Genomic DNA, 21,649 nt, shown 5'->3' with positions numbered 1-21,649 from the left:
ACAAATAGGTTAAATGATGATAAAGCACAATATCACTTTGCAAGAAGCCTCTCTCACAGGTCTTTTCTAAACTGTTAAATAAGATGAGATCATTTATGTCTCCTCATAAAATCCTCTCAATCAAGCAGCATGCCTTGCCTTGTTCCAATATTGACACTTGTAGCTATAAAACTGGTGAAACAAATACATATGCCCTCATGGATACAAATGGAATTATTTCACTACACGGGAAGAACCCCCTATTCTTAAAGAAAACTGTTATTTTTAGGTTGCAAATGAAATAAATTACGTGTTAGACATGCAGTGCTCGGGCTGACCTGTGACAGCAAGGAGCTGTCAGAGACAGGAACAGACAGTGCCTAAACAAAATGACCGGGTGCTTATTCATCAAACACGCTGGGTTTGTTCCTCACAGGCCACAGAATTTGTCAAGAAATCATCCCTCTCTCTCTCTCTCTCTCTCTCTCTCTCTCTCTCTCTTTCGGAATGCCTGACTATCCCCCGGCAAATGAAAATAATCCAAAGTAATTAGAAGTGAGCTGGTCTGGTCCTGAGAGCCCCCGGGCGGCCGGGTAAACATGGCGGAGGGGCCAGTGGAAGGGGGAGCTGAAGGTGGGGGTGGGGGTGGGGGGCACTGACCTTGTCCACATAAAGCAGTGATTTATGAAGTGCAGGGCACAGCAGCAGGGCTTCTGTCTTCTCCCGCAGAACCAAATTACTGAGGTGGAGATTAACACGCCGCTCACAATGGGCCTACTTCCAGACCCAAGGAAATTTTTGTATTTACATTTTCCCCTTTCATTTCCTCTGTTCTGTTTTAATGGTAAATGGGCTGTATGGACACCAGGTCTGTCCTTTAATATAGGGACTTAAAGCTACACAGTTAATATATTGTGCACTAATCTTTACGGATGGATGTGTTCATTAAAGAAAAAGCTGCAGAGTGGTGTGCAAACTGTAGGCTGACCGATTGTTTGAGCTTTAAACGAGTTTTTACCACTTGATTGTATCGCCCCACATTTAAGCAAAATAAAATGCACAGGGGGCCGTGTGTATACAGAGTCTTGATGGAGGCTTAATGCAGCTTTTCGCCAGTGTCAATAGGAGGTCTCACTGTGAATGGTAGAACTATTTCATGTGGATTTGGCTGCAATATTTTCTGTCTCTCCTCTCTTTCTTTTTTTTTTTTTTTTCTTCCCTCTCTCCTGGAGGATGTGCTGGAATGCAGCACACAGTCCTACACAGTGTTTCCATGTGGCCCCTCGGCTGCAGCGGTAGGCTCTGCAGCTCTGGCTGGAGTCAGTTTGCAACCCACACGGGAATCCCCCTCTTCTCCAGCCTGTCCCATCTGACTTCACATGGCTCTAGATGGAGCAGCAAAATCCAAAGTCACTTTTTTATATTCCAGAAAAAAAATGTATTACTGCAAAGTTATTCAAAGGATAACAGGCCCACATTAGCTCAGATCAAGTAAAATATGAAGCTATTTGATTATTAAAAAAAGAAATTCTCCACATTCATGTATAAATTGAATTGTTTTTTGCGTGACTGAACTCTTAAAACAAACAAGAAAGCCTCAAGCTAAATAAGCATGGGCCCATTTAAGCAATTTAACCTCCTTTCAAGAATTTCACAGCACTTTAAAGCCTCAGCACTAAACATTACGCGGATGCTGTATGTTTTAAGAGTCTGTTAAATAAGTATGAAATGCTGTGTGGCATGATATAGTCGGAACTAACATACCCTCAAGCCTGCATGTGTTTGGTTTGTAATTTGTTGATAAACAGCTTTTCCACACCGCTATTTAGTAGCTATGTCAAAACCATTATGACAAAGGCATGGCATAATTCTGATAAAACAGATTTGTTTCATATCAGCACATTAGAACAGTGCTTATGGCGGATTGGTGAAATAAATATAAATTAGAGCTATACGCCTTGCAAATCATTCTCGTGCTTTATTAACAAATGAACAAGCGTTTCAAATTCACCCCCATCTGTCTTTTCAGTGTAGATTCCAGGGCTTTATAGCCGCTCGTTCAGGTGATTATATATTCAAGTTCCTACAGCTGAATCTTTCATGTCCCATCTAGCAGTTGGACGCCTTAATGGAGATGTTTTGTGCTGCAATTCACACGCACGAGAAAGAAATGACCCCCATCGTATAACAAGTAAAACAAAAAGCTGACTGATAGAGCAGACTGTTACAAACTGAGATATAAGCTGCGGTGCTTTCAACCTCAAATGGAATTCACGGCTCAGAAATAAAGGCCAACATGTGATCACGTGATTAACAAAGGAAAGTTGGATTGATTTTTCTTTTCTTTTCTTTTTTTTCTTTTTTTTTTTTTTTTTTTTGCTGTGCATGGGAGTCAGTTTACTCAGTCCAAAACATTTGAACCCTAAAACTTCCATCCATCTGATGTCTGACCACTGTCATAAACAGACATTTAAGTCACATTGTTATATCTCACAGTTTTGCTCTGATTGTTATTATTTTCTCCAATATATGATGGTAAGAATTTTAATTAAAAAAAAAGAAGATTAGAAAAACTCGACGAGAAATGCCAAGCCATAACTGTGTTTAACTCTCATATTGTCCTCTGAAATGTTATCCATTCAGAAATGTTTAGAAAAGTTCAGTTCAGTTGAGCACGCCATCTCCTGACAGGGGGGAGAAGTACAACCTTCCTTCATGTTGCCAGGCTTATGGGGTCCTGCCACTGTTACCCCAATTTACCCCCGGTGATACCACAAACAAACCCCGCGTGTTTATCCTCCTTTTTCAGACATTTCCTCCTTTTCAGAAACGAGCTCAGACCCCTCTCTCTATCAGGATCCTCGATCAGACCCGAGGAGGCCGTGAAGCAATCACTTTCCCAGATTACTTGTATTTAATACACAATGCATCATAAAACAAATCCCTCATCCTGACAGGAAGAAAATAGAACAGCTCATTCGACTTGAGCTTTCCCAATTTATGGCTAAATTAAAAAGGGTTCCAACAATGGACAAGTCGAGGAGAGGCAGGAAATCAATGACCGGGCGGACCGGGGTCTCTCCTCGGTTCTCAAGGAGCGCGAGACGATGGGAATCGGTGGCGGGGTCCTGCCTTATTTACACATGATTTTTCCTGTCCTTCCTGCACATTTGCTCCGCGATTTCGCTAAAACAATAGGCATTATCTGGGATGGAAGGTCAATGTCACAGTGTGAGGCATTATCCATCATCATCAGCTCTCATCCGCCAAAGCCCTGTCTCTCCGGCTTTATGAGCTGCCTAATATACTCAACGAGGACGTTTCTTTATTATTCTATCCCCTTGTCCGTTTATTCACAGTATCGTTTCCAGCTTTAAACTTTTACATCTAGATTAGACACTGAAGAAATACAACAGTGTATGTCTGCTTTCGAGTCTGTTGTAAAGCAGGTGCAGAGAGGCCAGAGCAGTTAAAGTCAAGAATACAAATCTTTATGTTTAGCCTCATTTCAAGATTGATTCAAAAACTACCAAACTGAGTCATTAAAATTAAAAAAAACAAAACATGAATAGGCTACGTTGCTTGTGTGTATGGGCGCGTATTGGTGAAGGGGGCGATTTTGTGAGGCAAACGCACGTATGGCTACACCTATAACAACCTGCACATTTCATTTTTTTGTTCAAGTCAGAGAAAAGCAGGTGATTAGGTCAGTGTTTCGCAAATTGTGGCACAGGGACTTCCAGCGGTCCTTATGGAGTTTCCTGAAGGTCCCCAAGAGGAACACTTAAGTCTGAGGCGAGCACAATTAGAGAATAAGGGGACTGTTTTTTTATTATAGTTCTCACTTGTCTTATTGTTGTTACTCTAACATAGCTGCGAATCAAAACTAAAGCATGACCTGGAGGTAACAGAAAGAAAAGGGGGGGAGAAAAATTATAGAAATAAAAACTCAGTTCAGGTTAATAATGTCATAAAACGGTCCATGAACTGGCGCGGCGTGTTGTGATAAAGTTTGGGAACACGTGTATAATAATAGGCGTTGTGATGCCTGTGTTGGTTCATTAAAGTGTGCTGTGTGTGTGTGTGTGTAGTTCATCCCGACCTCTCCCTGACCCCGCTCACCCTCTCCAACCCCGGGCCCCTGTCACTTTAAAATTTACTGCGGAGAGGAGTCGCTTCCGACCGGGGGACAGAGGCGAAGACAGTCTCGTGTTTTGAGTCGCTTCTCTCTCTGGGCCGTAGAGATGGATGCCGCTGGATCCTTCTTTATGAGACAATGCGTGCAAGAGAAACATCACGCAAACTGTCCGGGACGCGCAAAGTAAGGGGCGATGCTTGACACCACCCCTCCCTTCCACCCCTCCGCCCTCCACCCTTGAATCTTTCTGCTATCATAGACGACACATCCCGACTGGCTGAGGAGGGGGTAGAGGAAGAGAAAAATGAAAAGTTGAATGGCTCCTAGAGGACACCTGGGTGCGTCAAGACAGGAGGGGTGACAAGAGAGGAGCGGACGAGCCAAGCGAAGCGCACACAGTGAAAAGTTGGGAACAAGTTGGTGTAGCCTATACCGGAGGTGATTTAGTTCCGAGCCGCGGTGTCTGTAGGACAGTGAGAGGAGATTGTCCCGAGTCAGCGGTGTCTGTGAGACAATTTTAGTGAGAAAGGATTTTACTTACTTGACTAGCCAGCGCGCGGTGTCCGGGGGACAGTCGCACCGGAGAGGAGTGGACTCGTCCTGCGGCTCGGAGACCTGAAGAGACACCGCTACACCGAACACTGGTGCTTTGTTTTTACAATGCCACAACTCCGGAGAACGCGCCTTAGCAAAGACAATTTGTAGTTTTATTGTTAATTTGACTTTCGAGTTTTTGATCGTTCACGGGTTTTTTATTTATTTTTTATTTTTTCATCACTTTTCTCTTTAGTTAGCAGGGCAGTTATTCTCCCAAGAGGTTTTAACTGTCGCACGCCGGAGCAAACGAGTTCCAACGGTAAGAGAAAAGACTTTATGGATAAAAAAAAGAAATGTTAAGCGACTTGCATTGACAGCAACAACAAACAAAAAAAGATTCATTGTTAAAACTTAGTTTGACGGTTAAATTAGCGAAATACTGGAGCGTGTTTTTGCATGATGCATGGCTAGATCCAGTGTTAGTACAGACAAAGGGCTTTATGCAAGCTAAATATTTATTCAGTGGCAGGTTATACAAAGGCAGAAAGACAGATGTGTGACCCTGATGGAGATTCCGTTTTGCGTCCCAACGATCGGCTGCGTCTTCATCATTTTTATCAATCGCGGTTTCCTGCCATTTATTTATTTGCAGCTGCTGCGTAATACATATTAACACATTAAAACAGCGTTATACCGTTTACAATTCGTTAAGAGAAATGCTGTATAAATGTTTTGTGAACGATGTAAGTGCAGTGATCTTATGATTTGCATAATAATTCACTTCATTGTATTTATTGTTCTTTAGATGCTTTTAGTGTTCATGTTGTGTATAGCAGACTAATACAATTGGTGTATTCGTTTATTATTATGAGTATTCTATTTTTTATGATTATTATTATATCGTCTAATTAGGCAAATATTGTTTTAAATTCCTACTTATAAAAACAAACTGTTAAAATCAATATGGTTTGCAAATTTATTCGATGAACGTACATTGTCAGAAACGAATTCAAACGTCAGCTGAAGTCAGTTTACATCCAGAATAATTTAGCAGCATATTTTAAAATTCGTTTTTAATGAACAACATATTACCAGACTGATCAATCAGAATTCGTTGCATTACATATTTTTTGCAGCCTTGTTTTATTTTCTAATCTTATTAATTAATTGATGTATACATGTCGGGGGCTCTACAGTCTTGTATTGGTACTGATTTATTGTTGCTAAAAAAAACATGAAATTTTTTTTATAACTGCAATAGAAATGACATAATTTCTTGAAAGCTTTCTCAGGGGTGAACAAAAAAATAAATGCCACAGATATATAAGATTTTATTATTTTTTATTTTATTTTTATTTTATTTAGTTTTATTAAATGTATTGTTATTATTTTTGTGGTAATAACAAAAGTCACAGGCATTTCCTCATAAAATACATGCACACAACCATTTTTATATTACAAAGGGATTTTTAGATTAACATAGATTTTGCTTGTACTCTCTCTCTGTGTGTGTGTGTGTGTGTGTGTGTGTGTGTGTGTGTGTGTGTGTGTGTGTGTGTGTGTGTGTGTGTGTGTGTGTGTGTGTGTGTGACAGAGCAGTTCCTAACATTTGAGTCTTATTTCTCTGTGGGAGGTATGTGGTTAGTCAGTGTTTGGACACAGTAACCTGGGCTGATACTGATCAAAGTCTGATCTCTCTCTCTCTTTTTTTTCTCTCTCTCTCTCTCTCTCTCTCTCTCTCTCTCTGCAGATCTTGGACGGGTCAGGCCATGTGAAATTCTGCGTGGATGCCAGCAAGCCAGATATCGGGAGTTGGCTGAAGCACATCCAGTTTGCCCCTGCGGCCAAGCAGCATAACCTGACAGCGTGCCAGATAGATGATCAGGTACGTTGAGACACTCGCAGCCTGCCTGGCTGAACAACCTCAACAAAAATCAAGATGAATATGATCTGAAGAAGAGGGAGAGAGAAGAGAGAGAGAGAGAGAAGAGAGAGAGAGAGAGAGAGAGAAAGAGGGAGAGAAAACATGTGGATGACTTGGTTTCGAACTCCCACATGGTGATGTGCCTGAATCTTGCCGTCTGGCTGGATGAATCAAGTGCAACTAAGAATCATTCAGATCTTTGAAACTGCTTTTTTTTTTTTTTTTCAACATAACTCCAATGCCAGAAGGCTTTCCTGTATTTTCCGATGGTTGACCTCTCTGCATGCTGTTGTGTTAAAAGGTGTTATTGTGATCCAAGTCAGATAGTCCCATGAGCGGCTGGCCCACCCTGCCTTCAGTTCTCTCTCACACACACACACACACACACACACACACACACACACACACACACACAGCTCTCCCCTCACGCTGCACTGCAGAGACTCCTCGCTATCTGTATGTGTGTTTTCTTTCTGTAATTGTGCTCTGGCTTCTGCCGTGCGAGGACCACAGGGCAGGATCAGAGGCTGCCCGCCGAGATGATAGTTCCACACACTTCCCTGTCACGCTTGCGATATAAACTCTTAGATATGCCAGGAATGTCACAGTCCTTTTGCTGCTCACCTGGCTGTGCAGAGAGGTGCGTGCTGCACACATGGGGGCCTGTTCATCTCAGTCATGCCATGGCCAGACGCCTTCTCTACACAGAAACGCACAGCAAGGCAGGAAGAGAAGAGGCTAAACTTCATTTGACATGTGTATAGAGCATACTACAGCTTGACCCGAATAAAAAAACATAATTTAGCCTGCATGCTTGTCATCACTTCTCACCGGTGGTCCACCTAGATTACTTGTTGAGTGTCACCTGTCGAATTTTCAGTGAAAAGTACATGACAGTAGAGTATTAATTAAGTCGATCCAAATACAATAGTAGCCATGTAAACTGTAAGAACATTTTTCATACAGATAAAAACTCTTCTCAGGAACAAATCTCCTGTTCTTCTTAAACATGTCTGTCTTAGTTACCCTTCATGCGCTCTTAGTAAAGAAGGATGAGTTTGATAGAGCGGATGCTCTTTTAATGAACAGAATAGGAAATGGGGAAAGAAGAAGAAGATAAGCTTTCCATAAGTACTTACCCCTTCTCTTTTAAAAAAGAGACAGAGAAGCAAACAAGCAGAGAGAGCTTTCCTGAGCTGCCCTCTCCGCGAGGTGTGACTCGCTGTCAACACTGTGGTTCTGCTCGGGTGGCTGTGTAAGGCTCCGACAGGTCACGGACATGGCTATGATGAGGCAATTGTTAACTATTACACACTGTCACAACACAGCACAATGTGCCGTCTTTAAGCCTTCCGGCCAACATTGGTGTTTTTGAAAACACACTGTAGGGTCTCACAATGCCTGTCTTTATGGTTAAAATGCATAGAATGAAAGGAGGTGGTCTTGTATAGTCGCTGTCAGATTTTTAGATTGTGTGTGTGTGTGTGTGTGTGTGTGTGTGTGTGTGTGTGTGTGTGTGTGTGTGTGTGTGTGTGTGTGCTCTGCAGGACTGTGAATTGTTCATTGCGGTTCAGATGACTCCCCAAGCTCCTCATTCCGAGCTGGAAATGTTAAAAACACACAGTACCTGATTCCAACAGGTTTTACTGCCACAGCGAAGTGCTGAGTCTAAACCCAGCCTGAAACCACATATTACACACCCGCCGCACAACGTGTACCATCACCAGATTTCCACAAACCAAGCTACCCAGGGCTTACATATTACTTGTTCTGTTAAACCGTCCCATCAGAACTAAATTTAAACAACTCTTCTCACTCCATGCCATCAGCAGAGATGACTTGTTGCATGATTTATTTTAAGACAATGTCACACAACGACAGCAATTTCCAGGTGTGGTGGTCGTTATTTGGTCCTGGCTCTTTTCAAGCACCAATTTAGCCCTGCCAGCGTGAGAGTAAAACGGGCCTCCGTAGTCCTCTTATTTCTAACCCAGTTCTGTTTATCATAAAACTTTATGACCAATCTCAGGAGGGTGAAGGAGTGAGAGAGGAATGAATGAGTAGGGAGAGAGAGAGTGAGAGGGGAAAAAGCCTGTTTTGTCTTACTGGAGGAACTGTTTGGTATCCCTCTTCTCCTTTTCCTCTCTCTTTCTCTCTCGCAATTCATTTCTATCCAATTTTCTCTACTACAATGGCATAAACTGCTGCAAAAATTAGCAAAAAGAATGTCAATCCTTATTAGTATATGGAATCAATTCTCTAGTCATTCCAACTGAAACGGATCTGCAGTCTTGTAATCTTCTCTATAGTTATAATTTCCCACATATCTGAACAACCAAGATTCTCTCATTCCAAGGGAACACAAATTAAAATTTTGAAACTGGTATTTGGAGAGTGACTTTAATGGCTCTAAAACATTGCGTCACTGTAGATGTCTGGCTTTTTTAATTTAATGGGATTAAAGTTACAGTTTATATATTTTTTGTTTTTCTTTAATAGTAGAATTAGCTGCACATTCAGTATTTTAACTAAATTTAACAAGGACAGCCTTTATTTGTACGACGTTTCTGTGTTTGACACTGCAGAGTGGAAAGCAGAGTGGAAATGATGGACAGGGAGGAGATGGCAGGTGTCGCAGTTTGAGAGTCACAATGAAATCTGTAATTAATTCAGCCTGCGTAGGTTTGAATTCAGTCCTTTTACAAATAAAAATGGCTCTCTGAGGAGATCTGAAAATGACGTGAAGTGAGAAGAATTTTACAAAATTCTTTGAAAGTATATAAGATAAAATAATGAATGACAAACAATCTCAGCTAAGCTAATTTGTAATCATTAAGTCTTTTAACTTTGGCCTACAACCTGCCGTTTGTGTCCAACTTTAGCCTTCGACCATCCCTGCCCAAGCTCCCCTGATATCCTCATTTGTTTGCTGATGCACTGAACTGAACGACGCAGCCTGAGCACTACTTGCATAGATCCTTCCACGATCAGCATGTATTGTCGTTAAGATAATTAGGGCAATTAGTGCTGAAAACCCCTCCACTGCGCTCCTCACTCTACTGATTCAATTGAAAGGAAAATGGATTAAAAGTGTAATTAACATCATCCAACGAGACCCTGAAGAGCCTTTCATAAGACGGTGCAGAGGGACATGAGCGTTAATCTCATTCACTCTATTGATTCTCACTCAATATTGAGTGGGATGAAGTGGCTGAGGGGCATATTAGCAAAACACTGACAGTCATTCACAATGTACATACACTGGCTGTAAAATCATGAAGTGATTGTAACTCACTGAGATTACAGCATGGAGCTTATTCAGTCATGAGAAACGTACAAGATTATATTGTAAAAATAGATCATACTATAAATTAAGAAATTAAGATTTCACACGTAAAAACTGTCCTGGGGGGATCTTCTACATCCAACACTGACCATTTACATAAGATGCTTGTTATTGTGATGTTACAGTACTAAAATGCCCAAAAAGTCAAGTTGGAGATGCAGGGTTTCCACCTGACATTGACGATATGTCGTTCATTAGATCAGTTGCTGCTTCCTCATAAGGTCACTTTCCCACAGCTGACTCGATCTAACATGAATACAGGCAAGTTGGCTTCCTTATGTTCATCCAATTTGCTGGAACCAACTGCACATTGTGTGCTCGTACTCTTTATTGCTATCTATGTCGCCAAATGGTTTTAGTGTAGAAGCCAAGTAATGGTGACTGCCAAAAGTACTGTACATTGCATGACCCTGATAACCACAGGTATAACCTTTTCTTTCCACAGCTTTTAGATGTTAAAGTGGCTTGAGATTTAAATTGTTCGCACTAAGAGCAGCACCCAGACTGAGAGTTCATTGTGGCAGGACAGCAGCGTCAATGAATGGCATACCTGTCGATTGAGCTCTGTGTGAGCGAGGAGTCGGCCAACAGGGTGTGACCGGGGAAAATGTGACTGTGTTTACCCTGCTAATGACTAATGGTGTCAAAGTAACCAAGTAGTCCCATTATGGCCTTTGATCCTCTCATGGTTGTAACTGTTGACGGTGAGAGAGAAAGAAAGAGTAAGATAAGTAGTGAGTTGAATAAATGAACGTACATAGGGAGAAATAATACATAAAGAGTGTGTGAAAGTATATATGTATATATATATATACATATATACTACGATATATACATATATACATATACATATATACTACGACAGCAGCCTGTGCAGAGCAGAAGAAAACTATTGCATTAATGTGAAAATGTACAGATGTGTATTACCAAAGAAGCAATAGTTTAAATATTTTCCAAATTCATTTCTTCTGTGTTGTTTTTGTTTTCAGTACAAGTAAGAAATGGCCTTGATGCTGAGGCTGATTGCTTTCTCAGTGTGAACTCAGACCCCCTGGCTATCTTATCTACAGAATGACCTGGTATTTTAAGCCACTGTCATACTGCTGGTAGTCAGTGTGTGTTGATGTGTTTTTGTTAGTGTGTCCATGACATGCTAAGGAAGACCCCCTTAGAATTCAAACACTGCGTCCTCTGTTTTGGAGTGAGTCCCTGCCTTTTTGTGTGTGTGTGTGTGTGTGTGTGTGTGTGTGTGTGTGTGTGTGTGTGTGTGTGTGTGTGTGTGTGTGTGTGTGTGTGTTTTCACTGTTTATCTGTGGCGTCCCTCAGGGAAGGGGTGGAGCTGTTGGGGGAATTCCCCTCATACTCGTAATCGCCCTCCTGTGCATGCTCGTGTGTGCACTTACGCTACCCCAAAACATGTCATCTTGTGCAGCGAGCACAGAGACACAGAGCAACAAAAAAGTGTATTGATCCCTAAAAGAGGGAGGTCCGAGGTCACTGACACGTCAGCAAAGTGGATGTTTGCTTCTGGCTTGAAAGACTGACCTGGCTCTTTTGTCTTCCTCACTATGTGTTACTTAATTAATTCCTCTTATTTGTAAAGCATACTCAAATTATAGACTTCTAGTTGCACTTTACCATGAACTTGTACTCTCGTATTCAAGGACAAAGTAGTTTTGGCAGTGTCCATTATTTTTTATGTTCAGAGGCCTCGGTCCGCACCCTTGTAGCTTTCCAAAGAGTTTCCCTCCTTGGTCTCGGTATCAGTCTCTCAGAGTGTAATCCCTGCAGACTCACATGTCTGTTTGAACTGCTGCTTGATTGTTTCTAAATCACAATATTTGCATGGCCTCACAGAGGTGATGGACACCGGAAGGAGTGTGTCTGTTTGTGTATGCATGCATGTATGAACTTCCATCCATGTTCAAGCATGTGTGTGTTTATGGTGTAGTCAAAGGTTGGAGTAGGGTATGTCAAGGATTAAAGCTCCTGTCATGACCCTCACCGTTCAGTTCCCTTTATTCTTTCTCAGAAACAATGAGGGTGCAGCACCAGACACCAAAACGGCAAAGAAAAGTTGGCAAACTGTTCTCTATGGAGCAGTTAAATTCATGAAAAGATTTAAATCTAAAATTCTGCAAAAATGAAAACAAGAATATTTTCTGCATTATATTTGGTGGTTGATATGTAATGTGTCTCTCCTGGTCTGGATAACTGTAATGACTCTGGTTTAGCCCTGTAATGAGAGTCAGACTTGTAGTGCCTGCCACCCTCCCACTGACTTTCTTGGCTGCTTAGATTTTGTTTTAATGCCTGAATTTAAATCATACTTTCATGCTACAACAAAGCTGCATCGGTTACTGTGCACCAATCGCTCCTCAGTTGTTGACATGCAAGTGCTCTGCCTTTGTCAGACCCTTTATTCAGTGACTTTCAGTCTAGGAACTTCTTGTGCTTCACAGTGGAGCCCAAAATAATAAAAAAAAGTACCGTCATATTTAGTATTATATTATTTGCCAGAAGTTAGAACAATGACACAAACAATTATAGCATAGTCGACGGAATACATCATGATCTTTATTGTGACCAAGATAGTTATCATAACTCCCTGCGGAGCCAATGTGGTTCTAGTCTCCTAGGAGTGCTCGCCAGGAATTCTGTCCATAAGCGGTGTACCTGTGACCCATGCCTTCCCAGAAGCCCCCTCCCTCCCTATTGCATTTCTAATAAATCCCCCTATCATCATTGTCACGTCAACGCGGCAGAGGAAGCTAATATGTTAAACCTCCAAAGCATGCCAAAAATAACGCCATGTCTGATTGTTTTGCAGCGAAAGGCTATTGTGTGTCCATGGGAAGCGCCAAAGTCCCAGGGTCTGTCAGCTGATTCTTTAAAATGACTGACCCCCTCCGAATACACACTGTTTCACAATCAATCTGTAATGTAGTTGCAATGAATGCAGATAAATCAGCACCATGACTATTAGAAATACTGAAGCTTTAGAAAATAAGTGGATTAAGGTGGAATTGTGTGGTGTTAGTTCTTAATTGATCTCATTGTTTGGAAGTTTCATCAATCTCTACAATACTCAATTAGTAGAATGCTTTTTTTTAACAGCTTGCTTGTTTTTACAGTTTATCACTATACATTTCCAAGCTTGCTCTCCACACATTTATTTTGCGCGTATTGCCTACTACAAGTATTACTAGAGAATCCAGTTTTGTGTGTGTATACAACATGAGACCGTATATTTATTCTACAGTATGATTTGTGCTTTCATGTTGTTTTCATGAAGATGGATGTCTTACATGATGGTAAATTACAAGCTAATGAGTGTGTATTTCCATGTACAGCATATGTCTCCTCCAAGTGTGTGGTGGTACAAATATGACAAGCATTGTGTAGCAAATTTGCATGTGTGTGTGTATGTATATACAGCGCCAAGAGCAACTCCAAGTGACCTCTGCTGCTTTCAAAATTTGGTAGCTTCACCTACATTGCGATGCCGTTATGGGCAATGAAAAAATTAAGAAATGAAAAACAAAACAAAAACAGCTGCAACGTCTTTACAAGACACCAAAAGGCAAATTCAGCACAGCAAACTATGTTGATCCATACAGTTTTGTTTGACCTTTGTAATTAAGCTGTGATATAAAAGACACATTTAAATCATAATCCCCTTGTGTGTGTTGCAGATCTTCTACAAAGTCACCAGTGAGATTTTCCCGGGTGAAGAGCTGCTACTTTTCATGAAGGCTGAGGAGTATTCATGTGACACCATGGCTCCTGATATTCATGGTATGCACAGCACACACACACACACACACACACACACACACACACACACACACACACACACACACACACACACACACACACACACACATTTCTGTCCATTACAAAGAGCTGAACAACACTTAAACCTCACTTAAATGCATGATATACTAATGTTTCTCTCTCTCATAATGCAGAGGAGAGGCAGTACCGCTGTGAGGACTGTGACCAGCACTTTGAGTCCCGCAACCAGCTGCTGGACCACCAGAAGCAGCCGTGTGGGATGCCGCCCTCCTCTTTCCTTAACCCAGGTTTGACTTTTGTTTTTAAATAGGTGGGCTATTTCCATGCCATTGTAAAAAGTCGGTACTGAAGAGTGACAAGAAGGATGTGTAGCCAAATGGGGAGAATATGAGCCACTGAAATTGAGATCAAACAACAATGACACTGAGGAAAGAAGAGTCTACAAACTGGCATCAATTGTGTTTTATTTAGAACATTGCTGAGCTAAATGACAACAGTTAATGCAGTGAAGAATATCCCACATTATTCTTCCAAGACTTCAGATTAGTAACAAGAGATTCAGTGTAAATTGTACGAGACTAGACCACAGACTCAGTAATTGACCAGGGCCTGCGGCAATGCAAATCATAATATTTTCCCCATATGATCTATGTAATGGAATAGGTGCAAACAAACCTCAACACTGTACAAAGTTGACATTTTAAGTTAACCTGCAGTCCTTGGCTGTTTGAATTTAAAAAAATGTTTGACATACAAATTTTGGATAAACCCCATACCATAACATTGGATTATTTTATTTTTTTTCATCAATTTAAACTGCCTTCTTGCTTTACTTTATCTTTTGTATCTAGGAGGGGACAGTGACCTGCAGGCCCAGGAACCTCAAGACATGCGACCCCTCCGCATGTCCCATGGTCTACACGAGTGTAAGGAGTGTGACCAGGTCTTCCCCGATGTCCAGAGGTAAATGAATAGTTGAGGCACTCAGAACACATAGTATAGTATGGAGAGCTTTGTCTAATTTTCATCTCGATCAGTACAGATGTAGAGCTGGAATCTTCAAACACCCATATGACACAAAACAAATGTCTAAATGTTCTGTGTTTCCTGCAGTCTGGAGGCCCACACTCTGTCCCACTCTGAGGATAGGGAATATAAGTGTGACCAGTGTCCCAAGGCCTTCAACTGGAAATCAAACCTGATCCGACATCAGATGTCGCATGACAGTGGCAAGCACTATGAATGTGAAAACTGCTCAAAGGTAGAGTGATGACTCTTGGAGGGGATTTTGAATTAATGAGCAGAGTTTGTCCATGTGTCTGCTTTTTCTTTATTGGAGATTTGTATTACTCTCTTGTTCGTAGAAGCAGATAGTAACTCCCCTATGTGTTTGTATGGTTCCTTCCCCCAGCAGGTGTTCACAGACCCCAGTAACCTGCAGAGGCACATCCGCTCGCAGCACGTTGGGGCGCGGGCCCACGCCTGCTCTGACTGCGGCAAGACGTTTGCAACGTCTTCAGGCCTCAAGCAGCATAAGCACATCCACAGCAGTGTCAAGCCCTTCATGTGTAAGTCACTAAGACCCTACCTATGTAAGTCTACTCAGTACGTTATAATAATAATAATAATTACAATATGCTTGTGACTTGCCTTTGATAGAACAACTGTGATGTTATTGCAAAACTACATTTTTATTCTTCCTCAGCTTCTTCTCAAGAGACATGTACAGTACATGTTCTACAGGAATCACCCATGGGATTATATAGTAGCTGTGTTTAGGGTGGCGGTATGATTACTTTTTTAAGACGAGAGTGATGCAGTTTTATCTGCATCAGCACTCTCACACAGTGCTGATATAGTGATAACAGCCTTTAAACTAGCATGTAATTTGACTCTAACCTTACTGTTGCCTCTCACAGTGACCCGGCCTCACCTGCTGTTGACGCCACAGCTAACGTTGCTTTCTCTCTCACACTTTTTTTTCCCCGCTCCTCAGTAAACGCTAACTCCTGCAAGACCCAAACACATTGTGACCTTTCACATTTTCACCACCTCCCACCGCAGATCTGATCTCCTTCCCCTAAAGCATTATGACCTTCACCCTTTGCCCCGTCTCTCTTTCCCTGATCCTTCACACCGACACACAAACACACACACACACACACACACACAAGGTCACATGAACCTGTACACACACCAAATACACACCCTTTCTCCTGCTCAAACACACATTAACACAATCACACACATAAATACATAGGCCAGAGTGACTGCATCTCCACTTAAGACCTCTGACTCCACTCTCTTCCCCTCTCTTCCTCCGCCACATGCACCATTCCTCACAAATAGCAACCACATGTACAGCCCTCTTCCCTGTGCTCCCTCCGAATAGGAGTCCATTTGCTGTAATCAGGAGAAAATATGCAGGTTTAAAAACAACTAATAGCTGTGTAAAAAAGACAGAGCAGCCTCAAACATGACTTCTGCCTGGGAGAGGCCATGTGTGTGTCCGAAGGATTTGTTTGTGTGAGTTCTCTCTTGTTCAGTGTTGTACTGTATGCACACGTGATTCTGTTTGTATGTTAGCGCACGCAGTGTGTCAAGGATGTGTGTGTATCAGAGCTTCTCTACTGTATGAAAGTGAAGCACTCAGGCCTGCAGGTTATTCATTTCGACACTGAGCTAGCCACCACTTTGCCACTGCTCTCTTCTCAGGAATGTGTTTATAATATTTTATTTCAGTTTATTAAGAGCTGACGAATACACGCGTGTAGTGAATCAGATCGCACACTCAGTGTGTCATGTGTGTGTGTTGTTAGTCTGTAAATGTCACTACATGATTTATGGTGCAAGGCTTTTTTGTTGTAGTTTGCTCAGGCCATGTGGCTATACTTGTAAAAACACACACAAAGAGAGAGCGATAGAAGCAGCTACTCCATATACACACACTGAGTGGACAGATTGAATAACTACTTGTTGACTATTAGAAGTAATTAAGCCATTCTGTCGATGACAGAACTTTTTATTTTTTTAAGTAGACATACCTACCTCACTGTGAATGTCTACAGCCTCAGTTCAAACTGATTATTTTGAATCAATTGAAAAGTATTCAGATTCAGTTCCCTAATATTTTCTTCTGTGTTGCAAGACACATGCACAGCTTACAGAGAGGAAATGACAAAATCGAAGAAATCAGGCACTCTTCATTTTGTTTCTCCCAGATGTTTTCAAAATGTTTTCAACTACCTTTCCACCCTGATTGTGTCCGCCAAAGCCAAGCCACAAATACAATTTCGTTTCATGTTATTTTTCTGGATCTATTCATTAACATTAGACTTTTTTTCATAAGATTACATTCACTCTTGGCTCGAGCATTCCCATTTGGCGTTCCTCTGGGCTGTTTATTTAAATCTTTCCACAATACTTGTTCCCGCTCTTCCTCTCCATCTCCTTAAATTGCCTCTTGTGCACCTTGTGGCTGGAAGGCATCCAAAGTATGCAGATGTGTAATCACAGTGTGGGCCTAACTACTTCCTTATCCTCGTTTTGAAGATCTCATAACAATGTGAGCAAAATCAATCATCCAGAGCTGCTTCTAACAGGTTTCTGATATTGTCGGATGATCAAAGTTCTATTGAAACATCATCTGTAGCGTAGCTGATCTGCAAAATATCCTCTAGTTTAGGTGGGGGCCAACAAAGTAGAACATAGCCCCTCTTTCAGAAATTGCATTCTTGACTTTTATTAGAATAGCAAGAGAAAAGAGCATGGGGAAACAATAAGTACTTGGCTAGTAGTACTTTGTCAATTCCAACTAATCATCCATTGGTAGCAGATAATGTTGACAGACTCATAATGGCGATAGATAATGTCAGACATTGAAGTTTTGTCTCAGGACCGGGTGTTGCCACTGTATGTCATCCAGGGTCATACAGAGCGACAGACATGCAAACAGGGGTTGACTGTGGGAAGGTCACTTAGCGCAGGACGACAGGGACCCAGCAATGGGGACAAGGTGAGGGGGTGACAGAGAGGCCCGGAGGGGGAAGAGGGCCAGTAGAGGACGTGAGACCTGTCCCTGGGAACCGGACTGCAGGATAGGATTCATTCAACTCTGCTTCCTTCACAAACTTAAAATAGAGCCATTGTACTGCACGCGGCTGAGAATGTGTGTGTATCTGTATGTCTATGTTATGTGAATATTTTGTGAATGTGCCTGCATGTCCGTGTGAGTGTCTGTGTGTGATTGTTTATGGACTCCCTGGGAGCGTCCCTGGGAGGACAATGGGGCTGGAGATGCCTGGGAATTTAGTTTGATGTGCAGGTGATGAGTGGCAGCAAATGACTCACACCGTCAACCAAACAGATTCCCTTACAATGCCAGGATCTGGACACACCTCTCCTTATTTCGCTGGAAAACTGTTGTCAGAGTATTGACGGGAACACAAGCATACTATTCATACTGTACTTCCTCTGCCTTTGCCTCAGCCAGCCTGAAGATTGTTAACTAGAGATGTCATATCATGTGATGTTATTTTCTGTGTGTGTGTGTGTGTGTGTGCGGGGGTCCATGTGTACTGATACGTTTTATGTCTGTCTCTGTGTCCCTGCAGGCGAGGTATGCCACAAGTCCTACACCCAGTTCTCTAACCTGTGCCGCCACAAACGCATGCACGCTGACTGCCGCACACAGATCAAGTGCAAGGACTGTGGGCAGATGTTCAGCACCACATCATCCCTCAACAAGCACCGTCGCTTCTGTGAAGGGAAAAACCATTTCACAGCAGGGGGACTGTTTGCCCAGGGTATGCCACTCCCTGGCGCCCCTGGCTTGGACAAATCGGCTCTGGCGATGGGCCACACTGGTGCTGGGCTGGCTGATTACTTTGGGGCCAGTCGCCACCACGGCGGGCTTACCTTTCCTGCTGCTCCAGCGTTTCCCTTCAGCTTCCCTGGCCTCTTCCCCTCTGGACTCTACCACCGGCCACCGCTCATTCCTGCCACCTCTCCTGTCAGACAACCAGCCCATGCACCTCTTGCTGGGCCTGGTGCAGAGCTGAGTAAGAGTCCACTGCTGCCTCCAAGCCCTGGACTTCAGGAGTCCCGAGAGCTCCTCAAGGCTCTCCGTAAAGACAGTGGTGCACCTGGAAACCAGATGCCATGTTCCGAGCGCCACACCCAGAGCTCATCGTCCTCCACAAAGCAGCGGAACAAGCAGAGTGACCAGTCCGAGAGCAGTGACCTGGACGATGTCAGCACGCCCAGTGGAAGTGATCTGGAGAGCACATCAGGCTCCGAGATGGAGAGTGACATGGACAGTGAGAGGGAGAGGGGGGCTACTCAAGAAAATGGCAAAGGCCCCAAGAGGAAGGCCAGTGAAGGAGGCCCCCAGAGTCCCAGCCTGACAGGCAGCAGTGCTGCTAAAGACTTTCCAGGCCCTTCCCTCATCCCATCCTCGCTGGACGAGCACACAGCCGTTACAGGGGCTGTGAATGACTCTATTAAGGCCATTGCCTCCATTGCTGAGAAGTACTTTGGCTCCACAGGGCTGGCTGGCCTGCAGGACAAGAAAGTCGGATCCATGCCCTACCCCTCCATGTTCCCCCTGCCTTTCTTCCCAGCTTTCTCTCCTCCAGTTTACCCTTTTCCAGACAGGAACCTCAGACCTCCAGGCCCAAAGGGCGAGCCGCAGTCTCAGGCAGATGACTGCAAGAAGGCCCAGGGCAAATCTTCATCCGAGTCACCATTTGACCTCACTACTAAGCAGAAGGAGGAGAAGTCTGCCACATTTGCCGCCTCCAAACCAGGGGCCTCCCACTCCACTGGTCAGGATCAGCCGCTAGACCTGAGCCTGGGGACTAGGGGCCGTGGAGGCAATCCAAGAGAGGAGGAGACAAAGAATAACCTGGGGTATGAGGAGGAGAAGGCAGTGGTGGAGATCCCAAAAGCTGACTCCTCTTTACAACATGCCAGGCCCACCCCTTTCTTCATGGACCCCATCTACAGGTATTGTTATTCCCAGTAGCATACATAACCACAATTCATGTCACTACAGCAGTTTTACATTGTATGTAAACACAACAACAAATTTAACTGCTGTTACACATTGTATTATGCAAGACTGTGAAGAAGTTTTCATACTGCTAAAACTCTTCTGGTGTAATTTACTGTCATGTAATTGCTAATTGTATTTTTTTAGTAACACTGAATGTAAGTGTACCAATATTTGCTGCTGTACATGCGTTAAGAGAAATCTATTATTAGCAGGGTTGAGAAGAGGAGAATGAGCGACCCGTTTGAGAGTCTGAAAGACAAGTACATGCGGCCAGCTCCAGGCTTCCTCTTCCATCCACAGGTAGGTTCTGACTGTGGCTTCAGCGGGAACTGGGACAACCTGGGGCATTTAGAAGGAATATAATAAAATGGCACACACCTTGTTTGGACTAAATCACATATTCTCATCAGTCCAACTATACATGTTTACCTATTGACTGTTATTCTGTTTATTTAATTTAAAGTTTACCTTAGATGCCTTTATTGAGCCTAGATTGATTAAATAGGCAACAACAGCCCTAATTTGTCTTGCTTAGCTCTTGGTCAGTCCTGCGCATTTTTAAATTCATTATAGTTGTGATATGATGTCTCTTGTCATGTAACCATGAAAACATCACTGTTACCAGTTCAATATTACGTAGGTTCCCATATCTACAAATGTGACAGCAGCATGGCGTTAAAACAGTTAAGATATTTTTATGACTCTTTGTATAAGGAACTCTAATTCAGAATGATTGTCCAAGGCTGACCGAACCGGATTAATCGGGATTAGTATGTGGCTCCAGCCTTATCCAATATACTGCCTGTTAAGCCCGTTTTGGCCATCTGAAACAGATGTGGCAGAGAGAAAGGGCACGCTCTGACACGTCTTCCCATAACATGTCTTTGATTACAATATAAAAAATGATATGCTCTTAAAGCAATGATTTCTGCCCCTGGGTTCTCTGTGCCATTATTTCCAGTGTCAGACTCCATACATGTATATATACTGTGTGTGTGTATGTGTATGTGTGTGTGTGTGTGTGTGTGTGTGTGTGTGTGTGTGTGTGTGTGTGTGTGTGTGTGTGTGTGTGTGTGTGTGTGTGTGTGTCTATAACGTGTTGCATTGACGTTCATTTGTTTAATCTTCCCCCGCGGGTGAGAACGGTCCGTCGGAAAGTGAAAACACTACTTTCTCAGGCATATGATTTTTTTTTTCCTCTTTTCTGGCCGTTTCAGGTCTGGTTTTTACAGGCTGTTTCATTTGTCTGATTTATGTCCCCTGTCCAGACTGCTGCATGGGCTCAGCCTGCAGCAGTCACATGGCCGTCCCACACGCCTTAATGAGGTGTCCTATCAGTAGAAACACTAACAGAGTGCTTAGGCCATCTTTATGACTTTATGATGTCTGGACTCACAAATCATTCCCAGAAACACCAGACCCGGGTGGGTCTAACCCAGACAAGCCAAGGGGCCCTTCTGTATACTTTTCAGGGGGGTTGTTTTCAGTCACCTGACTCACTCTTGAGCCATATATCAAAAAAAGAGGTTGCAAAGTTGAGGGGACGGAACTTTTTTTTTTTTTCAACTTTCAGTGATTCAGTTTTTTATTTCCTGGCAGGATATTTTACTGCTAAGCAATACTGGCTTAGATTACATACTGGCATTGGATTTGTGGCCTGCTATAATGAGCTTATTGAACACCAGGAAGTGTTGGGAACTATTAGAGCCTCCTATAATTCCAGCACCATAACTTTGCAGATAGGCAGCTCATTGCTCATTTAAAGTTAATCACATCGGGATCCATCTTTCCCTCTGTACCCATGTGTGTCCAATCAAAAACTGTTGATTCATGCGCCACTTCCTGGTTCTGACTGCTTTCTTTTTTCCTTCT

The 21,649-nt window shown here is 42.8% G+C and overlaps 1 protein-coding gene across 13 annotated transcripts in view; it reads left to right on the top strand.

Moving 5' to 3' along the window:
• mecom (MDS1 and EVI1 complex locus) overlaps positions 1-21,649 on the top strand; it is a 132,212-nt gene that overhangs the window by 98,579 nt on the left and 11,984 nt on the right. For 2 of the 13 annotated variants that reach the window (XM_028574193.1, XM_028574189.1), the window contains exons 3-10: positions 6,405-6,539; positions 13,620-13,722; positions 13,896-14,009; positions 14,574-14,685; positions 14,836-14,983; positions 15,137-15,290; positions 18,336-19,728; positions 19,990-20,077. In XM_028574193.1, coding sequence (XP_028429994.1) covers positions 6,405-6,539; positions 13,620-13,722; positions 13,896-14,009; positions 14,574-14,685; positions 14,836-14,983; positions 15,137-15,290; positions 18,336-19,728; positions 19,990-20,077 — 2,247 coding nt within the window. Of the gene's footprint in view, positions 1-4,184; positions 4,974-6,404; positions 6,540-13,619; positions 13,723-13,895; positions 14,010-14,573; positions 14,686-14,835; positions 14,984-15,133; positions 15,315-18,335; positions 19,729-19,986; positions 20,078-21,649 lie in introns of those variants that run through there. The other 11 variants (XM_028574192.1, XM_028574185.1, XM_028574191.1 and 8 more) reach the window with 7 other exon arrangements.

Source organism: Perca flavescens, chromosome 3, assembly GCF_004354835.1.
Source record: "Perca flavescens isolate YP-PL-M2 chromosome 3, PFLA_1.0, whole genome shotgun sequence".
Lineage (NCBI taxonomy): Eukaryota > Metazoa > Chordata > Actinopteri > Perciformes > Percidae > Perca > Perca flavescens.
This window is presented reverse-complemented; position numbering and strand designations above follow the sequence as displayed.